Source organism: Lithobates pipiens, unplaced genomic scaffold, assembly GCF_037356315.1.
Source record: "Lithobates pipiens isolate NorthernLeopardFrog02 unplaced genomic scaffold, aLitPip1_a1.2 Scaffold_1, whole genome shotgun sequence".
In the NCBI taxonomy this organism is placed as follows: domain Eukaryota; kingdom Metazoa; phylum Chordata; class Amphibia; order Anura; family Ranidae; genus Lithobates; species Lithobates pipiens.
The window spans coordinates 156,481,730-156,494,659 of record NW_027507685.1 but is presented as its reverse complement, the minus strand read 5'-3'; the positions used below and the strand labels follow the sequence as shown (position 1 = coordinate 156,494,659).

The 12,930-nt window shown below is 41.6% G+C and overlaps 1 protein-coding gene across 1 annotated transcript in view; it reads left to right on the top strand.

Annotated features, from left to right (window-relative positions):
• The window catches only part of EEIG1 (estrogen-induced osteoclastogenesis regulator 1), a 115,157-nt gene extending 102,707 nt beyond the window's left edge, over nucleotides 1–12,450 (top strand). Inside the window, exons 12-13 of the mRNA XM_077478775.1 lie at nucleotides 1,152–1,221; nucleotides 5,094–12,450. Of these exons, the coding sequence (XP_077334901.1) occupies nucleotides 1,152–1,221; nucleotides 5,094–5,139 (116 nt within the window). The 3' untranslated portion in view covers nucleotides 5,140–12,450. The remainder of the gene's footprint in view (nucleotides 1–1,151; nucleotides 1,222–5,093) is intronic.
• Nucleotides 12,451–12,930: the final 480 nt, after the last annotated feature.

The window sequence follows — 12,930 nt, the reverse complement described above, 5'->3', positions numbered from 1 at the left end:
GTCCAGGACACTCCCCCCTGATTGGCAAAGACACAGCAGCAGTGCCATTGGCTCCCGCAGCTTTCAATCAAAGCTAGTCAGCCAATCAGGGGATGGAGGTGGGTCGGGGCTTTGTGGCTGAATGGGTACACGGAGCTCTGACTCGGCTTGGGTGCCCCCGTAGGAAGCTGCTGACTGTGGGGGCATTGGTTACACATTAGATAAAATAGGATCAGTAATAGTTCAGCCCATCTTTTTTCAGCTATAGGCAAAAGCTTTGCTGGAAGGGACTGTGGCTGTACAATAGTGCTTTTAGTTAAAGGAGAACTCCATGCAAAAAAAAAAATGAGTCCTCTTTATAGTGGGAAAGCAGTTTACTTGTGAACTGTTTGGGTGGGGGGAGAAGCCTCATTTTGTGGTTTGCTGTCCGCTTTGGACTATAAAACCATAACGCATATGCTGTTTGATCCAACACTGATTAATCTGGCCACCTCTTTGCTAGAGGACATTTTTTTTATTTGCTGTAAAGTGAGTTAAAACTGCACTACTATAGGACACTGTCAGCCCCCGTTCACATCAGCGTGATTTGACAGGTCAAATCGGAGCCTATTGCCTGCAATAGTAACCTCCCAATCAGCATGACGCCAACTTTACGGCGCCGTGCCGGTTTTCAAAAGTAGTTCCTGCATCGCTATTGGCGACTCCAGGGGGGCGATTTCAATAGACATCTGCATGAACCCGTTCGGATGTCTTTCAATTCTCCCCCCGAAGTCGGACTGAAATGCGTCTTTGAAATCGTACAAATTCAGATATACTCACATGACTTCAAAGCTGTGTTCAGTGTGAATGAGGGCTGAAAGAAAAGAAACATGTGCACTCTATCTGATATTGTAAACCTACTGAGGATTTTTATCCAGACAGGTGTTCTCCTTTAAATGCATGTAACCGGTCACAACAGAAATTGTCAGCAACTATTTGTAGATAATGTATTTGCCTGAGGAGTGAAAAGAAGGCCTGTATTGCCATTTTCCACACCTAATTTCCTGAACATTCCCCAGGTTGTTCACAGACGCACACATTGTGCATTTTTCCTCATTATTATGTGCTGTTAGCGATGACGATGGTGCATAGACGTCACCTCGGCTCACTCTCTCCCCTGTCTTCTTATTCAGACAGTCACCTGAGGCTGTTTGTCAGCAGAGACGGATCAACCACACTCAGTGGAATTCAAATGGCTAACCGGTAAGTCGAACCTTCCATTCTATAAATTGTATCTCCTACCTTATCATTAATATCCTGTTCCATGCTCTAGTTATCACTGGGACCTTGCAGAACTTACTTCCTCTGTATTGTTTGTGATACATTTTTTTTTTTCCAAAAAAATCAAAGGCGTACTAGCAGATCATAGGAAATGTGTAGTGGTTATACAGTGTATATATATTTTTTTGATTATAGTCGGGAAATGTAAAATATATTTGCTTTTACATGGTGTCAAAACTAGGCTTTGTATTGTGTGTCTGTATGACCATAGTAGGGACAGTAACAGCTTTTCTAGAGTAGGCTCTGATCTGATGGTTCTGTGTGAAGCTCTAGAGAATATGTTAGCACTGTGTAAATTGGTAGAATACATACATAGGCTTTCCTATACGTGTTAGAATGCACAAATGTTCATTCAAAAACACAAGCTGCCATCTTTTTGGTTAGAAGGTCAAGAACCTGCTAGCATTTTCTTCCCCTCGATAGGAGAAAATTATGACATATCAGAGACCCTGTGAAAATGCGATAAAGCTGGACAAATCTGTACATGTTCTATATGTATGAGACCTACAATGGAGATTTACTTGTGTTGTCCTTATATGAAGAGTCTTACCATGGTTTTATGAACTTGTGAGGACCAAATAGGTAAATGATGTAATAAAGCAAATACCAATACCAACCTCCATTACTGATCAACAGATTAAAAATATACAGGATTGCAAGATATTTGGACTGGGTTGAGTATAGTATAGTGATGTGCCCCAGATCCAGAGGCCTTCAGCTAAAAGCTCTGGTCCTTGCTTTCCATTGCACTTGTTGTTGTAGCTGGCCAGTTGGCACATAAATCCCCTTTGAAATTTGCAAGGCCGGTGACCTATTCTGAATGGCTGATGAGCGCTGATAGCATACATGTGTCCTGCACAGCTCTGTGTTTTTTTGGGACAGAAGGAGGTGTACATTCTTACACTTTTCTTTCTCTCACAACACTTCTTACCCTTTCACTCTGTGTTTAGTGGCAGTGCCCCTTTAAAAAGCACTTTCATGCAGTTAACCACATGCTTTTTAATTGCAGGAAAACACACCCTTATTGCATGTCCTTGCTCTTTGAACACCATAAACAATAACAGCTGTAAGCTGGTTGTTAGATCGGAACACAAGACTCCAAAATGAATGGGATATGTATGAGTACATAGTATATACAGGCACACCATTCTCTGGTGTCTTGTAACCCAAACTAGCTGTGCAGGAATATGATCTCCTGTGTAACTGAAGAAGCAAAGCGAAGAGGTTTCTGATATATTGTGAAAGTTTTTCTCTGAAACATGTGGACCCATTGTGGCCACAGCATACAGTTCACCTCCACCCTTGTGTGCTTTCCAGAGATCTGCATTGTATCACCTCTTACATTCCTTCTGTGAACGCTCTGCATAACGTGGGAACACTCTTTGTGTTACTTCCCTCAGATCTCAATGCCGACAAGCAACACTTTTAGTGTGTTGAAGTGTTATACACAAAATGAAGAGACAAATACGCATATACTAAGTTTTGAAGAACTGCAGAGTGTAGCTGCCTTTCCATCTGATACTATCCTGTGGTGACCTGTTATCCTGGGTAGTATGACAACCTAAATTCAGAAAGCTTAAAGTAGAAGCAATGCTTTCTTTTTTTTTGACAGAATAAGGGAGGGTTATAATCCCTCTCAGTAGTTTTTGTTTTCTTTCTTTTTTTTTTTGTCATCTCTGCCCCATTAGGGATGTTTTTCTTCACTTCTCAACCTATAGCCACAACAGGGAGTGAGAGGAAATTCCTTGTAGTCCCCAGCACCAGTGCCCCCACTGGAAAATTTCCCCTCTATTTCTGTTCTGGTGATTTTCCTACTAATGGGATCACAGAGAGCAATAAATGTGTATTTGGTAACATGGTTCCAGACATATTGTCCTATGTGGAGCTCAGGTTTACACAGGCATTTGCAGATTACAGTCTCCACATTCTCTGAAAACACAACTACTACAAGATTTTGAAGGACTAGTTTTCTATTGCAAGCAATTTTTAGCTGAGCAATATTATACCAAATAGAAACCTTCCAGGAATGCTACAAACGTATGTAGTTCCCAAACTTTCAGCTTAAATCAGCTACATAAGTTTCCAGGTGCATTAAAACAAAAGTAATATGTAAATAAATTACTGCGCTGCCAATGTCAGAAAAAGCTGCTAACGCAACAATGAGACTAATTGTATAAAGATGTGGATAAAAGTGTGTAGCGCTAATGAAGCATATAAACCTAGGGAACAGTGAACATACACCCCTAAGGTTGTGCAAACAATAACAGGGCGATCAAGCCAAAAAGTAGAAGTATACGTGAAAAAGAAAAAATTTGAACAAACTCGGTCAGAAAATAAGTTCAAATCCAAAAATAAATAAATCAGATGTTACCATAATAGCCAACTGAACTGAATGCAGGCATATAAGATAATATGTAAAGTGCACGTGTATATCTGTAAATATTCAAATAACCAGAAATATCATGTGACAAAATGAAAAGTCCATTAAAAATGGATTTCAAGATATACTCCACAGAGGAAATTCTTAGTGAGATGAAAGGTGTTGGTATATTCCAAAGAATACAGATGATGGTATTCCAATATTCTAAATCAGAAGACACCCAGGACTGTGTTTCCACCACCCAGGGGAGGTGTAGGTACTCTTACCATGAGTTGTGGATCCACACGCCAGCGGCGGTGAGTCATACAGGCATGGATGGAAACTTGGATTGCAGGTTACGATCTCCTTGAATGGACAAGATGAAAGCACACACCAGCAACTATGCAGCAGTCAGAAGGGTGCAGGACACAGGAACTCAACCGAGATCTCCTAGTATTGTGCAATGTCCAAAAATCTCTCACCCATCAATAATGGGAATGGTGATCATAAAAAAGAGAGAAGGCTTCCACATAGCACAGATCAAAAATGTAGGAATTTATTGTAAACAAGTACAATCATATCAGATGCATAGAATAAAATAGTGATCATGTAAAATAAGCGCAGTGTGTAGAGCTTTAGCAAACATTAAGCTGACACGTTTCATCCTACAGGACTTCAGCTACAGGGCGAAACGCGTTGATTATTGCTTGCTAAAGATCTTTATGTGATCGCTCTGCCAAGATATCACTGCTTCTCAATAGAGCGTAAGGCTTGGTTCACACCTATGCAGCTTGCTTTTGATCGGTTTCTGCAGTGCTTTTTGTGGTGTGTTTTTGACACTTTTTTATGCGTTTTGCTTTTTGTTTTTTTGGCCAACACTACATGTTTTTCTGCAGCTTCTTCATTAAAGCACAAAAAGTAAAATTTTGCATTTAAAAAAAAAAAAAAAAGTCCCTGACCCAAAAACGCAGTGGCTGAAAAAAAAAAACATAGATATGAACATGTTCCATAGGAAACCATGTTAGATGGACTGTAGTGCGTTTCTGCAAATATCACGAAAAACGCATAGGTGTGAACCAGGCCTTAGCAAGCTGGCAGATATTCTGCACAGGCGGTGGGTACTTTAGAATTAAAGTGAACCGTAAGTCTTTGCACACCTTTTGATGCACCTGGAATGTATTTAGCTTATTTAAAGTGAAGGTTCAGTTAGGCTTTGAGCCAGCAGTTTTGGAACTCTAAGTCCCAGCAGGCAGTGCGTTAACCTGCAGGGCCTCTATCTCCGCAGCAGCTGGGGAAGACTCTAAATTGGTAGATGGATTTTAAGTAAAGCTTTAAATGAACTCCATTCTGGAAATACAAGTCTACAGTATACAAGACTGTGCATGTTATGACATTACATAATTCTCAGTAACGATTTTCTTTTTCTTTTTTCCAGAGTCTCTGCTGGGGTGTTTGAGCCCGTTGTGATTGAGATTCATTAAATCCAAGAGAGGCTGCATGTCCAGTCGGATCTCCCAGGCTTCAAGCCAAGCTCTGCATTCCAAGACGAAAAGCTGGGACCTTCCCCTTACGAGGGGTGGGTGAGACACTTAGGGCTGGAAGCCCTCATCGGACTCTCTCCTGGCCCCCCTCTTCTATTTCTGTTCCATCCTGGCACTTGTCCAGTTGTCGTGTGCACATATCCAGTGTGTTTGAGCTCCTCAATGTGTGACAGTGTTTTTGTCTGCTTCTAATCAGAGAGGATCGAACAAGGCATTTGGCCAGAAGAGCCCAGACTCTCGGCAATTCCAGCTTCTGCTCACAGCTCTTTGGTAGAACAGACCAATTGTTCCAGCAGGAGAAAGGCAAAGAAGAAGCATTGTCTTACTGAGTGACAACTGCAGCTATTTTTCTTCTGTTCCCTCATTACCTGTCTTTTCCAGCCTTTGCATGCTCAGTACGCCATCTTGGCCCTATTAGGCTCTCACCTTGAGCAGTTTGGGTCTCTACATCTGACGTGAGGTTGCAGTTCAGCAAAGTACAGAACATGCCCAAATGTAACATCACTGTGATGGCAAGCATTTGTGTCATTTTCAGATCCCTCACATCCTAAACTTATGGAAGCTGTGTTATGATTGGTTGCTACAGACTGCAACACGTGTATACTAACTGATGTTGCTGCAGCTACTTAGAAAGAAATACCCCTCCGGCACATATGTGACGGAGGGGTATTGATGACTGCATGCAGATACTTTGTTTTTCTAGTAAAGTCGACTGTTGCAACTCGCACAGGTCACCTGTCGACAACCCTTTCCACAATGCAGTCCACAGAACTATACTTGTACTCTTTTCTAATTGGTTCTCTCAGTTTTTGCCCTCGTTCACACTTAAGGCAGGTTTTGAAATCGTGTGAGTTCAGCTGAACTCACACAATTTCAAACCCGCATTTCATTGCGAGTTTGGGGGCGAGTTGAAAGACATCTGTGCGGGTTCATGCACACATGTCTATTAAAATCGCCCCTGAAGTTGCCAAAAGTAGTACAGGAACTACTTTTGGGAATCGGTGCAGTGTGGCGCCACGGCGTTGCCCCGATTGCCGTGCCGTTGCTGGCAATAGGCTGCGATTTGACATGTCAAATCGCTCTGATGTGAACGGGGGCTTTAGGTGATTTAAAACACCTGACAGGCATCTGATGTAACCAATCACAACACTATAAAAATACAAATTCTGTCACTGCAACCATAAACACATTTGTCACTGGATGACTTACACCTGTTGTAAGAGTTAACTGAGCTGGAAGGCAGATAAATCTGCATCTGTTGACACCAATTATGATATGCTGAATTGCAGCCTGATAGAAGATGTAGTTTGCTTAGTATACTAATAGTTAACTTGCCTTTTTTACTCGATTTGTTCCTCCTCCTCACACGGTACCATTCTTGTTTCCTGTAACGTAAAAGATACGTGACTTTTGGGTTATTCTCCAAGCTTCCCTAAAGGAAGAAGTCAGTGCAGAACAGAGGCTTGTCCCTATACAAAGTCATGAAAGCAGCTGGACTGTTCCAATAGTGCCCCCTGGCTGGGGCCATAAGATGCAGCAGGACTGTAGACACCTGCTGGAAGGGGTCATGTGACACAGCAGGTCTGTATTGAACCCTTAAGGACTCCGCAGGTAGGAGTCATAAAGCACAGCTGAGCTGTGAATATCCTTAAGGAAGTACATGTTACACAGCAGGACTGTGACATAATGGTTTAGGGAAGCACCTCATGGGAGCACAGCTGGATGGTGCATCCCAGAAGCGTGGCCCTCAAATGTCTGGTGAGATAGTGAGGGTCCACTTTTTTGTCTGTACTGGAGTCTTTCTTTAAGACATTCCATAACACGAGAAGCCCAAGAGACAGTTGTCACCAGGGGTTAGCTGTGCTGGCCACAGCTCCTGTCTCTGCGCCTGGATCCAGCCCTGTTCAGTCCCGGCTCCACGCACTCACTGTTGCACGGCAAAGTCTGCACAACAATTTCAGAAAGCCAGCAGGCTGGTGTTTTCATTTCATTCCTGTGTCTAATCTAGATTGTCAATGTGAATTCCTTTTTTTTTGTGGAGTCATCTGGTGCTCAGGGCTGTTTGTTTATTTTTTTTGTATATGGAGAGCTGCATGAGCTCTTCTGGTGCAGGCTGTGTACACAACAGTTTTTGCTTTCATGGTGGTTGTGTGTCCAATGGCTAGCTGTACTCAGCCGTACTCCACTAATACTGTAACCTTAAGGAATATTAGATACCCATCATGGTGGACCTTTCAGCAGCAGTTACATTACTATTTTGTTGTATATTCATGCTTAAAGCCCAGCTCCAGCCAAAAACTTTTTTGTTGTTTTGGGTAGATAAGGAAGAGCCACTGTCAGGTGTTTTTTTTTTTTTTATTGCTGTCTGTGTCACCATATACAGGTTCCCCTCATTCCTGTGTCCCCATGACACAGTGTCACAAGTGCAGGGAGGGGATGGAAATTCTCTCACAGTTGAGAAGTAACAGACTTTTTTTTTTTTTTTTTTTGTCTTTGTTGCCAAGTTACACCTGTTCCCTTATTATGTGTTCCAGTGTCACAGGGATAGGAAATTAAGGAAATCATCACAATGGTGTCAGGCAGCAATGAAAAAAAAGCCCTAGAGTACTTTTAACCATTTTCTCATTTAACAAAACTGAAAAGATTGTGGCGGGATTTGGTCTTTAATATAACTCGCGAGTATACAAGAAGTAAACCTTTCCTTTGTATAATATGGTATGAGCTGCGTTCGCTAAATGCTGTACATACTCCATGCTTTAGCTGGCCATACACAGGACTGCTTTTGTAGATTTGATCATCTTTTCAGGTAATCTTTAAATGTTATGTATTTAAACATCAAGGCCATCAGAGCTGTCTAGTGACCTCGAGTCTCACTTTTCCTTCTATTAGAGGTTTCACAGAAATGACTACCACAGACTAGTCAGCAAGTATTTCCACCTGGAACTTAAACTGGCCATACACATTTTTTTGAGCCTGCAGGTTGGACAGATTCTTCCATCCATACTGCACAGTGCGGATGGGTGACTCTCCCGCCGTGCATATTGCCAGGTTCTGTGTCTTGTCTGTGGTAGTCATTTCTGTGAAACCGCGAATAGAAGGAAAAGTGAGAATCAAGGTCACTAGACAGCTCTGGTGGCCTTGATGTTTAAATACATAGATTAAATTGATCCATCTTCCTGTGTATGGCCAGAATGGATGTACCGCAAACTGTTGTACACAAAGCTTTATCGACTCAACATATGAGGTGTCACCTATCGCCTCAGAAGTAATCAAATTCGTCTTTGGAATATCCCTCCAAACCAGCCACCTATACCACTACCTGCTTATTGTGAATGAGTTCTCTCTTCCTAATATAATAGAAAAGGAACTTTGCACAGCCGCTGTACTGCTGTTCCAGTTCCGAATAAATGACCACTTTTCTTTGGGGCACTTTAATGATTGATGGAGTTGGTGCAGGGAATTTAAATGTTTGTATTGTTAAAGTTGTTTTTTTTTTTTTCTTCAGAGCATCGAAATTCTTCAAAATAACTTTACAAAATAATTCTATGTCAATTTAAGAAGCATGTAATACGTATCTTCTGTTTTCCTAACAATTTGCAATACCTCTGTTATCTGAATCCTAAGCACTTGAGGGGTGAATCGACTAACCATCAGTTTCCATACTACTAAAGTCCTTTGTGTTTGACAAGAGATTCATGTTCAGATTTAATTTTGGATTATGTACTGAAGTACAAGCGCAATTAGTCAAACTCATTGGCGTTAAAAATAGCATAATTACCTGGGTGTGGTAATGAGAAGTTACTGCATTCTGGCTGTTTTCTTGGTGACGGAGAGGTTGCACAATAGCTAATCTTTGGGATAGCCAGTTTATGGCTTAACGAATAGATTTTGCTGCTATTGGACTACATTTCCCAGCATGCTCTTTGGAGGGGGTGTGGGTTTGAGCTCTTCAGGCCAACCCTTTTGGTTATTGTGCTACAATTGTCAGCACACTTTGGCTGGAGATGTAGGTCAGCAGCAGCTGAGGTGCCAAAGGTTTTCTGTATTTATCTTGTTATAAGAGCTTCAGGTAGTGCAACTAAACTGCTTTTTAACATGGAGGTATCACTGAGGTTTGAAGGGAAATGTGTTTTTAAGACCTCAGTGGTGTCAGTTTTTCCCAGCACTGTTGTAGGCTGGGGAGGAATATTCATTCAGAGCATAAAGTTGTCACCTTTTTGAAGGGTGACAGGCCCACGTTACAACCTCTCAGATTAGTGCTGTTGTGGCTGTAATAGTCTCAGGACTTTCCAACCAGATCACAAGTATTAAGCCAGAACCAAAATTTGCACAAAATGGATGCATCAGTACTGTACAATGTTCTAGAAAAATACATATGGGGTATAGAACATGAACTGCACAATGATTTTGTTTTTCCTTCCCTTGCTGTAGAAAAATGCTTTCTCTTTAAGAGAAACTGCCATTTTTCCCTCTGTTTCCTTGTTTGAGCCTTCAGAAACATTATTTATCATTTTTGTTACCTTGATTCAGACAGAATGAGCCTCTGTTATATGTAGATCTAGCTCTGTGACCTGTCCAAGGTTTAGAAAGTTAAAATATGTATGCCCGAGGGTGGTGAGCAGTGCTGGCACAGTCTGACCACCCTCCAGCATCTGTTCTGGTCTCCATTTCATGACCATTGTCATGACCTGTGAACCAGAACAGGAGAGGTGCACTGCCGACAATACTACGTTCATCTGATGATGGGGGGGGGGGGGGGGGAGACAGCAGTCAAAAAAGATTTTCTAATCCGTCCAAACAGTGTTACCCTTCAGCCAGTGGTGTCTGAAATCAACTTACAGATGTGACATTGTTTTCTGAAACTAGCCAGATTGGGAAACCCATTCAACATCTATGAAAACCTTAAGAGAAGTTCAGGATTTAAAAAAAAATAAAAATTTATATTCACCTAGGTGGATGCAGCCCCCGCTGGCTCTACAGTAAGAACTGAGTGATTAAACACCGCTGATCATTCAGTTCTCCCCTCCACTCTGAGCAGAGAGCCATGACTGTCAGTCTGCGGCTCTCTGCTCTGCCTCCAGGGCACACTGGAGTTCTGAGCTGTGGAGGGGGCAGGAGGGCCTGGCTCAGGCTCTTGGTAGAACCATATGGTCGGGATCTTTCCCGAGCCTGGACTGGCTGAGGGATATCTGCCGACAACAGTCTTTAGCCCACTGTCTGCTAAAAACGGGTCACAGGAGTGCAGAACCAACTGTGCTCCATAGGAGAAATATGGCCAAAAAAACTCTGGCTATACTTCCTCTTTAAGGCAGGCCAATGATATTAGAGGGACAGATAGACATGCAAACCTGACCTCACAGGCCGCTAAATGTCTGTATCATTGGATCACTTGTGTGCATGGGAGGCACCGTTAGACATCTCTAGAGATAGGCTAATGGTTGTTTTTCCCTAGATCCAATGGCCAGGGTAGGACGGCATTGCCTATAGACATTGCACTGTCATCAATCTGGCTGACAGTCATCTCAGGTCTGTGGGTAGCTAAAATGTAAACTTGAAGATCTTCCTTCCACATTTGTTCTGTGGTGCAAAACTCCTTAATGTTGTCTGGTTTTCTCCCAAGAAAGACAATGACAACATAGTATGAGGAGAGAATTTCTCTGTCAGCTGCAGCATAGAAAGGTTAGTCAACAAGGGATAAAAAAAAAAAATCCTCCTGCTACAGGAAGCACCTTAGCCAAAAATCAGCTAACTGAAGGGGATCCCTTTAAAAACATGTTCAATAGACTGTAAAGAAGCGAATCAGAAAAGAAAGATCCCTTCAGGTAAAGCTGCAAACTATTTTCAAGCAGGGAAATCAGTGACAGTTTTATTCTGGGGAAGAATCTAGTAAGGGGGTCTCATTAGTGTATAACATACACAGACACATTCAGCTCAATTCATCTAAAGGCATTCCCTGCATTAAGGTAAAAAAAATGTCCCAGTAATTCTATCGCCCCCTCTACTCACTAAATACTTACCTGAGTTCTGTATTGGTCCAGCATTGTGCATAGGCTACCGGTCCGCGCCTCCCTCTCTGCTCTCAGTACACTTCACTGAAAGCAGAGGAGCCATTGATTCCTGTCTGTCAAATCCGGTAAGCAGGAGGTGGGGCTGAGTCATGCTGTGAGTGTTTGTCTGTGGATGCACACAGCCCAGCTCAGGAGCGAGCTCATACGTCTGCCCCACAGCAAGCGGCTTACTATGAGGGCAGACACAGAAGAGGGGAAGCCAAAATCACCACCGGGGGACCCCAGAATAATAGACCCAGATCCACTCTGTGCAATACCAATGCAAAGAGCAGGTAAGTATAACATGTTGATTATTTAAGGGGAAAAAATATAGTTTTACAACCACTTTAAAATGTGGTGTTGGCCATAACCATTGTTATTTACCACCAGGAGACTTTTGTTCAGCTCGCATTGGTTATCATTGCTAAAAATAACATTTGATTATGGCAGATGATGATTATTATAACTTAATGACATCTAATGTATTCCTATAACGTTTTTCTTCTTGTACACCACTGTAGCAAATGGAGCCTCTGTTTAAACTGTCCAAAAAAACTTGCTTCAAAACTTAAGATGTATTTTGAGTCACACAGATTTTATGCACATTATTGCACAAAATAACGTATATTTTCTTAATGTGATAAACTGAATTTTTACACTACGTTTACATATATAAATATATTTCCTATAAATGATATAACTGACATTTGAGCACTTCTGTAACTGCCCTCCTTTCTCCAAGAAAAGTAAAAAATCTCTTGTGCAAATTTTGGCTTGGCCTAAACTGGTCCTGGGCGGTTCTTTAAAATTAGATTTAAATACCACTATTTTTGTGCTGCTTATTACTAAATTGAATTAAGTTCCCATAAAAAAAAGTTTTCTACTTTATAAAGTATATGGAGAGATATATATACAAACATATAAAAAGCTATTTTTGCAAGCGGATTGGTCCAAAGGTGCACATACTGCAGAAGCCATCAGCATTGTGACGTGTATAGTTTTCATATGGCAAAATGTTTAAATAAAAAGGATTCTGCTTCTATATTTTAATTCTCTGGAGTTTAAAATAAGCTTGAGACATTTCATTGTTTCCTCCATCTCACCTGTTTCAATTCCTACTTTGTAATGGCCATTCTGATTCCAATTGTTATCAGAGGTCTTCGGGAGAGATTTGGGCAAAATAAAGTTTTCTTTGGTTAACACACTTCGTCATTTTGGTTGTCTTCCTTTTATAGTTCAGTTGATATGGTCTTTGTTAAAGAGAAGCTGTAAGAATATAAACATGGGAATACTCATTGCGGAAATGCGCCAGTCCTGAGAAGTGGACTTTAAGTAATATTAGTGAAGGGTAGTCTTCTTCGAGGAAAGCTCACCTATGATGTAGTGTTCATCGTTTTAACTTTTATGAAAACTTATGTGGGTCTTCTTTTCTCAGAACACTAGAACTTTCCTTCAAAGAATATCTCTCACTAATCTCATTTATGTCAGTCCAGAATCCAGAGCTACTACTACTCATCTCTGAAGAAGGTGGGCTTTGGCTGGCCCTGAAGCGCATTGGCTTACCTTTTGTTGACTGCTACATTTAAAGAATAAGTTCACCTCTGGGGACATGTTACACTTTCCACTCGTTTTTAGGAGAAGTTTCCCGTACCAGGTGTCACTTTTTGAAAAGCATGTGGCAGTG